The sequence below is a fragment of the Nerophis ophidion genome, linkage group LG22, assembly GCF_033978795.1.
Source record: "Nerophis ophidion isolate RoL-2023_Sa linkage group LG22, RoL_Noph_v1.0, whole genome shotgun sequence".
Classification (NCBI taxonomy): Eukaryota; Metazoa; Chordata; class Actinopteri; order Syngnathiformes; family Syngnathidae; genus Nerophis; species Nerophis ophidion.
The window spans coordinates 35318036-35328917 of NC_084632.1; the positions used below are offsets into that span (position 1 = coordinate 35318036).

General features: G+C 43.0%; 1 protein-coding gene across 1 annotated transcript in view; it reads right to left on the reverse strand.

The window, feature by feature from the left end:
• The window catches only part of LOC133540819 (insulin-like growth factor-binding protein 3), an 80477-nt gene that overhangs the window by 46162 nt on the left and 23433 nt on the right, over positions 1-10882 (reverse strand). Inside the window, exon 3 of the mRNA XM_061883770.1 lies at positions 4900-5019. Coding sequence (XP_061739754.1) covers positions 4900-5019 — 120 coding nt within the window. The remainder of the gene's footprint in view (positions 1-4899; positions 5020-10882) is intronic.

Here is a 10882-nt window from a genome sequence, read left to right on the forward strand (position 1 = left end):
AGAGGATAATGGTATCTCTGAGCTGTTCCAGTCCGGTTTTAAAGCCCTCTACAGCACAGAGTCAGCGCTTCTAAAAGTTTTGAACGATATCCTCCTGTCAACTGATTCTGGCAAATATGTCGTCCTGGTGCTTTTAGATCTGTCTGCTGCGTTCAAAACCGTCGACCATGCCACCTTAATCACTCGTCTTGAGAACTGTGTGGGTATTAAGGGCGCCACCCTCAACTGGTTCCGGTCGTACCTAGCTGACAGGAGTTTTTGTGTAAAAATAGACAGTTTTATGTCTTCCACAGCTCCTCTACCACACGGGGTCCCCCAGGGCTCAATCCTTGCCCCAATCCTCTTTGCGCTTTACCTTCTCCCCCTTGGTTCTATTTTTAGGAAGTATGGTATTGCATTTCATTTTTATGCCGATGATTGCCAGATCTATTTTCCCATGGCACAAAACAACACAGTTCAACGTCTCATTGACTGCCTGCACGACATCAAAGCCTGGCTTTCAGCTAACTTCCTGAGTCTAAATGAAGACAAAACAGAAGTCATGTTGTTCGGTCCAAGTCGCTCTCCGTCCCCCAACGTTGACCTCGGCACTCTGACCCCGTATCTCAGCCACTGTGTCACAAACCCGGGGGTAAAGTTCGACTCAGATTTTAAATTCGAAAAACAAATCAGCAGCGTCGTTCAAAAAAGCTTTTATCAATCACAGTACGCCAAATAGCAAAAGTGAAACCGCTTCTGTCAGGACATGATCTCGAGAAATTAATTCACGCCTTTATCTCGAATCGTTTAGACTACTGCAATGGCCTGTATGTAGGCATTAGCCAGGTCTCCCTCGCCCGCCTGCAGGTCATGCAGAACTCTGCTGCTCGTCTGCTAACACAGACCCCTATATTAGCGTCCCTTCACTGGCTCCCTGTGCGTTATCGAATCAATTTTAAACTCCTTCTATTTGTTTTTAAATGTCTAAACAACCTCGCGCCAACATATCTCTCCGACCTCCTTCAGCCTTACTGCCCCACTCGATACCTAAGATCAGCCGATCGGCTGCTACTGACGGTCCCTGACACAAGGCTGAAGCTTAGAGGTGACAGAACTTTCGCTGCTGCTGCTCCCAAGCTCTGGAACGACCTACCTCTGAGTGTTAGACAAGCCTCCTCTCTTCCTGTTTTTAAATCTCTCTTAAAAACATTCTTTTATTCCTTGGCTTTTAGCACTAAGTGATATCCATCCTCCAATGGCGCCCCATTATACACCTGCTGTGAACCTGTTTTTATGTTTTATTTATTTATTTTTTATTATGTTCTATTTGTGTTGTGTTGTTTGCTCGGTCTTCGTATTATCTTTTAACCTGCCCATTGTACAGCACTTTGGCTACCCCTGTTGTCAATTTTAAATGTGCTTTATAAATAAAATTGCTTTGATTTGATTTGACTTGATTTGTCCCTCCAGGAATGCATCGGCTCGAACACAGCAAGAGGTAAGATGTGAATGATTTATTAAAGTAACAAAAGGGAGCTAAGGAACCAAAATACAGGAGCTAAGCAAAAGGCAAACAAAAGCGCTAGCATCGAAGGCTAGGAATAACAACAGAGAAAACTAAACTTGGCACGAAGGCACATAAGAGAAAACAAATCATTAGCATGAGAGCTAGAATAAAAACAACAACGGCGTAGCGTGAAAGCCAGCGTGTTGCGATCCGTGACTCGGATCTTCAAATATTATTGTTTATTTTTCCATCTTTGTTCTCATTCTCCGTCTGATCCGTTTATTTCCCGTTTAGTCCATCACCATGGTTACTTATTAGTTTCAGCTGTTACTCCCGGTTCCTGCACACCTGTTCACTGCTAATTACCTTCCCTTTATAAGCCAGCCTCTTCTGTTTATTCTTTCTGGGACTCTAATTTGCTCACATGCAACAAGTAACGTCAGGTATGTTTTTCTCGCTAGCTCATTAGCTAAGCCACTTTGTTGTCATCTTTAGCTCACATGCTAATCATCTTTGTTTTCATTTGTTGTGCCATCGTGCCAAATCTTAGTTCTTTATATTTCCTAGCTTTCACGCTAGCGTCTTTTGTTTCCCTTTTTATTAGCTCCAGTGTTTTTGTTCAGAGCTCACTTTTTGTTAATAAATTTGTTAGATCTTACCTTTGTTGTGTTCTTCCTTTGACGCATCCTCGAGGGAATCGAACCCGGTACCACGATGCCGAACCGGCGTTACACAGCGAGATTATACGTACATAGAAGACAGTCGTCACTGTTGCACGTAGGTAGGGATGATACCCGAAACCGGTTTTCCCGGTTGTTCGATAAGAAAAGAACCGAGTCCTCGGACTCGAACTTCTTTTTGATAACCGGTACCCGTTATCAAGACCACTAAAGAAAAAGAGTCGGTTCTTTATTCGAATCCGTCCCGAGCAGAAATGCTCCGTGAGACATCACGTAGCTCAGTCATTAGGTTTTGTGCCCAAAGGACTGATTTTATTTAACACTATATTATTATTTATACACCTAAAGTGATCACAGAGACAGGTTGTTTTTGTGTTACTGTATTTGTTTTTCTGAAAAATCCCACTTAATATACTTTGGGTAACAACAGTCAATGTCTATTTATTTCATTTTATTTTTTTAGGGGGGAAACAGTCAATATTTATTAGATTTTATTGTGTTCTTATATGATAAAAGTGAGCTTTTGTTAAACCAAATATTGTTGTTTTTTTTCCATGTACAACAACCTATCTGGACTCGATAAGAGGATTCGATAATAGGCTCGAACTCGATAATTTCTTATCAAACATCATCCCTACACGTAGGCAAATTAGAGTCCCAGAATGAACAACAAAAAGAGGCAGGCTTATATAAGGCAGTAATCAAATGTGACAGGTGTGCAGGGACCGTGAGTAGCAGGTGAGACTAATAAGAAACCATAGTGACAGACTAAACAGGAACTAAGGTGGTCGAACGACAGAGAGTGATACAAGACAAGTAAACAAAGCAACAATCAGTGAAGATCCGAGCAGCGGATCGCAACATACTCAGTATTTTGGACATCTGTGTTGCTGAATCTTTTGCAATGTGTTTAATTAATAATGGAGAAGTCAAAGTAGAAAGATGGAGGAGAAAAGCTTTAGCCTTTATCCACACAAACACACGGTGTTTCCTTGTTTAAAATTCCCGGAAGTGAAGCTATATGGATGAGAGCGGTCAAGCGAACATGGATCCCGACCACTTGTCAACCGGCAGGTTTCAGGTAGGAAATTGTGGTAAAAAGTCGCCTCTTACCGGAGATCAGCGAAAATTCTATTGTGCTGCTGATGCCGTGACTAATTCCCTCAGAGACTGGCGTCAAGACACCCGTGGACACACCCCTCCGACTATCAGGTACTATATAATCTCACTAAAACACTAGCAGCACAATAGAAAGATAAGGGATTTCCCAGAATTATCCTAGTAAATGTGTCTAAAAACATCTGAATCGCTCATAATGCAATCGCCTTTTTTTTTTTTTTTTTTTTTTCTAGTCCTTCGCTATCAATATCCTCAGCCACGAATCTTTCATCCTCGCTCAAATTAATGGGGAAGTTGTCGTTTTCTCGGTCCGAATAGCTGTTTTTGTTGGAGGCTCTGTCACGCCAAATTTCTTCCCCCTACAAAAACCTTCCCCCCCCATTTACTTCCGGGGTCATGATTAATACAGACATTTTGTTAACGCTATATTATGAAAAAATTAAATTTAAAAAACAATTTACAAACACAAGCTATGGGATGACACATTTACTTCTGGGGTCACGTTTCCTCACGTTTCCTCTTACGTCATCCCATAGCGTGTGTTTGTAAATTGTTTTTTTCATTTTTTTATAATATAGCGTTAACAAAACGTCTGTATTTTTATAATATAGCGTTATAATCTTTATAATATAGCGTTAACAAAACGTCTGTCACGCCTGTAAGTTATGTTTTGGTTTTGGTCATGCTTTGTTTAGTTTTTGGACATTCAGTCACGTTTTGCACTTCCTGGTTTTGTTTGTTTCCATGCCAACTCATGAGTTTTCACCTGTCACGTCCCTGTTCTCAGCCTCACACCTGTTTTCACTAATGATCATAGCTATTTAAGTCACTCTTTTTCTTGTCTTCGTCCTGGGATCTTCACATGCGCACGCACCCTACCCATGCTGCACCTCCTTCATGTCCTTGTCCATAGTTCCGTGCCGTGTAAGTTTTTGTATTTATGCCATTGTGCTAGTTTTGTTTATAGTTTATTGTTATTCATGCAAATCGAGCAAGTGTTTTTGTTTCATGTTTGTAGTTTGCAGCATTTATGCTAGTCTTTTGTTTATTCATAGCCAAGTGTCTGTACCTCCTTGTGAGAGCCCTTAGTTTGATTATTTTTGATTATAGTGTTTAAATAAACAACCATGTACTCACATCCACGCCGCACTCGTGCTGATTCTCATCTGCATCGAAGAAACAATCCACGTCCAAGCCATGTTGTGACAACGTCTGTATTAATCATGACCCCGGAAGTAAATGGGGGGGGAAGGTTTTTGTAGGGGGGAAGAAATTTGGCGTGACACCTCCCATTATAAACAATGTGAGGATGTGAGGAGCCCTCACACCGGTGATGTCATCGTCTGCTACTTCCGGTACAGGCAAGGCTTTTTTATTAGCAACCAAAAGTTGCGAACTTTATCGTCGATGTTCTCTACTAAATCCTTTCCGCAAAAATATGGCAATATCGCGAAATGATCAAGTATGACACATAGAATGGACCTGCTATCCCCATTTAAATAAAAAAATCTCATTTCAGTAGGCCTTTAATGAGGATCCTTTAGAAACATTCAGGCACGTGACAAGTCTATTTCTGCAGGTGTGTGGTGGGGGAAAAAAGCATGAGTTACTCACCTGTTTTTTCTTATAGAAACCTCTTCTGTCACAGTTGGGTATGCGAAAGCCTCTGGGGTTGAGTACGTTGCTGATTTTCAGACTTTTTAGGATGCTCTCCATCTCCCGCCGACATGGGCCCTGCAGGAACATGGCAAACGTGTCCGAATGATCAACAGTGTACATTTAGATTTTATTGTACCATATGTCCCGGCAAGAAATCTGCGTTCAAAGGACTCCGGCTTATTAGTGATTCCCAAAGCCCAAAAAAAGTCTGCGGGCTATAGAGCTTTTTCATTTCGGGCTCCAGTACTCTGGAATGCCCTCCAGTTCGAGATGCCACCTCAGTAGAAGCATTTAAGTCTCACCTTAAAACTCATTTGTATACTCTAGCCTTTAAATAGACTCCCTTTTTAGACCAGTTGATCTGCTGTTTCTTTTCTTTTTCTTCTATTTCCCACTCTCCCCTGTGGAGGGGGTCCGGTCCGATCCGGTGGCCATGTACTGCTTGCCTGTGTATCGGCTGGGGACATCTCTGCGCTGTTGATCCGCCTCCGCTTGGGATGGTTTCCTGCTGGCTCCGCTGTTAAAGGGACTCTCGCTGCTGTGTTGGATCCGCTTTGGACTGGACTATCGCGACTGTGTTGGATCCATTATGGATTGAACTTTCACAGTATCATGTTAGACCCGCTCGACATCCATTGCTTTCCTCCTCTCCAAGGTTCTCATAGTCATCGCTAAAATTCGCTCCATTCTGTCCACTAAAGACGCTGAGATCATTATCCATGCGTTTGTTACGTCTCGCCTCGACTACTATAACGTATTATTTTCGGGTCTCCCCATGTCTAGCATTAAAAGATTACAGTTGGTACAAAATGCGGCTGCTAGACTTTTGACAAGAACAAGAAAGTTTGATCATATTACGCCTGTACTGGCTCACCTGCACTGGCTTCCTGTGCACTTAAGATGTGACTTTAAGGTTTTACTACTTACGTATAAAATACTACACGGTCTAGCTCCATCTTATCTTGCCGATTGTATTGTACCATATGTCCCGGCAAGAAATCTGCGTTCAAAGGACTCCGGCTTATTAGTGATTCCCAAAGCCCAAAAAAAGTCTGCGGGCTATAGAGCATTTTCCGTTCGGGCTCCAGTACTCTGGAATGCCCTCCCGGTAACAGTTCGCGATGCCACCTCAGTAGAAGCATTTAAGTCTCACCTTAAAACTCATTTGTATACTCTAGCCTTTAAGTAGACTCCCTTTTTAGACCAGTTGATCTGCCGTTTCTTTTCTTTTTCTTCTATGTCCCACTCTCCCGTGTGGAGGGGGTCCGGTCCGATCCGGTGGCCATGTACTGCTCGCCTGTGTATCGGCTGGGGACATCTCTGCGCTGCTAGTCCGCCTACGCTTGGGATGGTTTCCTGCTGGCTCCGCTGTGAACGGGACTCTCGCTGCTGTGTCTTGGATCCTCTTTGGACTGGACTCTCGCGACTGTGTTGTATCCATTGTGGATTGAACTTTCACAGTATCATGTTAGACCCGCTCGACATCCATTGCTTTCCTCCTCTCTAAGGTTCTCATAGTCATCATTGTCACCGATGTCCCACTGGGTCATTATTGTCACCAATGTCCCACTGGGTGTGAGTTTTCCTTGCCCTTATGTGGGCCTACCGAGGATGTCGTGGTGGTTTGTGCAGCCCTTTGAGACACTAGTGATTTAGGGCTATATAAGTAAACATTGATTGATTGATTGATCATTGTCACCGACGTCCCACTGGGTCATCATTGTCACCGATGTCCCACTGGGTGTGAGTTTTCCTTGCCCTTATGTGGGCCTACCGAGGATGTCGTAGTGGTTTGTGCAGCCCTTTGAGACACTAGTGATTTAGGGCTATATAAGTAAACATTGATTGATTGATTGATTGATTGATTTCTTTGCCAACTTTAGAAAAGTCTTAGTTTTTTTGGAAATGTCATGAAAATGTACCGTATTTTCCGCATTATAAGGCGCACCTAAAAACCTCAAATTTTCTCAATAGCTGACAGTGCGCCTTATAATGCGGTGCGACTTATATACAGTATGGACCAATATTGAGCCACAACAGGTCTTGCAACTACGGTAAGAAGCCACCGACTTCATTTTCCCTTGTAGAAGAAGTGCGCTTCTTCTTCTACGATAAGCAGCCGTCGACTTAATTTTCCCCCGTAGAAGGAGAAGAAGTGCGCTTCTTCTACGGCAGGGGTCGGGAAAACTTTTTGGCTGAGAGAGCCAAAAAGCCAAATATTTTAAAATATATTTCCGTAAGAGCCATATAATATTTTTTTTTAACACTGAACACAAATAAAAACGTGCATTTTTAAGTAAGACCAACATTTCTAGAGTATAATACGTTTCTTATTCTCTGTAATAACATTGTTATTCTGAAGCTAACTGTGGAGGGGGCGTGGCCTGCGGGCCTGCAGCGATAGGTGCGTAGATGGCCCACCTGGGCTTTGTTATCTAATCACCTGTCGCGCTGTTATAAGCAGCAGCCAGGAGGAGAGACCGGGTTGGGGCTGGAAATACTATTGCTGGAAAGCAACTGAGAGACTTATTGAAAAATAAAACAATATTGTAACCCTGAAACAGGCTCTCATGTCGGTGCTTGGTGGTCTGAAGAACCCCCAGTAGGGCAAGCCCCACACTAACCAATAATAAATAAATAACTTCTTACCATTAATGCAACTTCTTGAACTGATGCGGTAGAAAACGGATGGATGGATTAAAAATGCATGAGAATGTTTTATGATTTTAACATTATTTTTAACACTGTGATTACAATTGGAATTATTCATTACTTATTGTGTTAAGCAACGTCAGGTCAGATTATAAGGCGCACCTAAAAGGCATATCCTACTAACTTTACACATGCGCATATGGCCCGTCCGCTTAAAAGGGGTGGGGGGGTCGCACTAATATACAACGAAAACTTTAACCTTAGTCCTAACATAAATAATAAATATAAATCGTTTGAGGTGCTTACTATGAGGTCTGTCACACCGCTGCCTCTACACCTGGCTGTTATCTACCGCCCCCCAGGGCCCTGTTCGGACTTTATCAATGAATTCTCAGAGTTCGTTGCTGATCTAGTGACACACGCCGATAATATAATCATAATGGGGGACTTTAATATCCACATGAATACCCCATCGGACCCACCGTGCGTAGCGCTCCAGAGTATAATTGATAGCTGTGGTCTCACACAAATAATAAATGAACCCACGCATCGCAACGGTAATACGATAGACCTAGTGCTTGTCAGGGGTATCACCGCTTCCAAAGTTACGATACTCCCGTATACTAAAGTATTGTCCGATCATTACCTTATAAAATTCGAGGTTCAGACGCATGTTCGTCAAACTAATAATAATAATAACTGCTATAGCAGCCGCAACATTAATACGGCCACAACGACAACTCTTGCTGACCTACTGCCCTCGGTAATGGCACCATTCCCAAAGTATGTGGGCTCTATTGATAACCTCACTAACAACTTTAACGACGCCCTGCGCGAAACCATTGATAACATAGCACCGCTAAAGTTAAAAAAGGCTCCAAAAAAGCGCACCTCGTGGTTTACAGAAGAAACTAGAGCTCAGAAATTATTATGCAGAAAGCTGGAACGCAAATGGCGCACGACTAAACTTGAGGTGCACCATCAAGCATTTAGTGATGGTTTAATAACTTATAAACGCATGCTTACCTTAGCTAAAGCTAATTATTACTCAAATCTCATCCACCGCAATAAAAACGATCCTAAATTTTTGTTTAGTACGGTAGCATCGCTAACCCAACAAGGGACTCCTTCCAGTAGCTCCACCCACTCAGCTGATGACTTTATGCAATTCTTTAGTAAGAAAATTGAAGTCATTAGAAAGGAGATTAAAGACAATGCGTCCCAGCTACAACGGGGTTCTATTAACACTGACACGATTGTATATACGGCGGATACTGCCCTCCAAAATAGTTTCTCTCGTTTTGAGGAAATAACATTAGAGGAATTGTTACAACGTGTAAATGGAATAAAACAAACAACATGTTTACTTGACCCTCTTCCTGGGAAACTGATCAAGGAGCTCTTTGTATTATTAGGTCCATCAGTGCTAAATATTATAAACTTATCACTCTCCTCGGGCAGTGTTCCCCTAGCATTAAAAAAAGCGGTTATTCATCCTCTTCTTAAAAGACCTAACCTCGATCCTGACCTCATGGTAAACTACCGACCGGTGTCTCACCTTCCCTTTATTTCAAAAATCCTCGAAAAAATTGTTGCGGAGCAGTTAAATGAACACTTAGCGTCTAACAATCTATGTGAAACCTTTCAATCCGGTTTCAGGGCAAATCACTCGACGGAGACAGCCCTCGCAAAAATGACTAATGATCTATTGCTAACGATGGATTCTGATGCGTCATCTATGTTGCTGCTCCTCGATCTTAGCGCTGCTTTCGATACCGTCGATCATAATATTTTATTAGAACGTATCAAAACACGAATCGGTATGTCAGACTTAGCCCTGTCTTGGTTTAACTCTTATCTTACTGATAGGATGCAGTGTGTCTCCCATAACAATGTGACCTCGGACTACGTTAAGGTAACGTGTGGAGTTCCCCAGGGTTCGGTCCTTGGCCCTGCACTCTTCAGCATCTACATGCTGCCGCTAGGTGACATCATACGCAAATACGGTGTTAGCTTTCACTGTTATGCTGATGACACCCAACTCTACATGCCCCTAAAGCTGACCAACACGCCGGATTGTAGTCAGCTGGAGGCGTGTCTTAATGAAATTAAACAATGGATGTCCGCTAACTTTTTGCAACTCAACGCCAAAAAAACGGAAATGCTGATTATCGGTCCTGCTAGACACCGAACTCTATTTAATAATACAACTCTAACATTTGACAACCAAACAATTAAACAAGGCAACACGGTAAAGAATCTGGGTATTATCTTCGACCCAACTCTCTCCTTTGAGGCACACATTAAAAGCGTTACTAAAACGGCCTTCTTTCATCTCCGTAATATCGCTAAAATTCGCTCCATTCTGTCCACTAAAGACGCTGAGATCATTATCCATGCGTTTGTTACGTCTCGCCTCGACTACTGTAACATATTATTTTCGGGTCTCCCCATGTCTAGCATTAAAAGATTACAGTTGGTACAAAATGCGGCTGCTAGACTTTTGACAAGAACAAGAAAGTTTGATCACATTACGCCTGTACTGGCTCACCTGCACTGGCTTCCTGTGCACTTAAGATGTGACTTTAAGGTTTTACTACTTACGTATAAAATACTACACGGTCTAGCTCCATCCTATCTTGCCGATTGTATTGTACCAAATGTCCCGGCAAGAAATCTGCGTTCAAAGGACTCCGGCTTGTTAGTGATTCCCAAAGCCCAAAAAAAGTCTGCGGGCTATAGAGCGTTTTCCGTTCGGGCTCCAGTACTCTGGAATGCCCTCCCGGTAACAGTTCGAGATGCCACCTCAGTAGAAGCATTTAAGTCTCACCTTAAAACTCATTTGTATACTGTAGCCTTTAAATAGACTCCCTTTTTAGACCAGTTGATCTGCTGTTTCTTTTCTTTTTCTTCTATGTCCCACTCTCCCCTGTGGAGGGGGTCCGGTCCGATCCGGTGGCCATGTACTGCTTGCCTGTGTATCGGCTGGGGACATCTCTGCGCTGCTGATCCGCCTCCGCTTGGGATGGTTTCCTGGTGGCTCCGCTGTGAACGGGACTCTCTCTGCTGAGTTGGACCCGCTTTGGACTGGACTCTTGCGACTGTGTTGGATCCATTGTGGATTGAACTTTCACAGTATCATGTTAGACCCGCTCGACATCCATTGCTTTCCTCCTCTCTAAGGTTCTCATAGTCATTATTGTCACCGACGTCCCACTAGGTGTGAGTTTTCCTTGCCCTTATGTGGGCCTACCGAGGATGTCGTGGTGGTTTGTGCAGCCCTTTG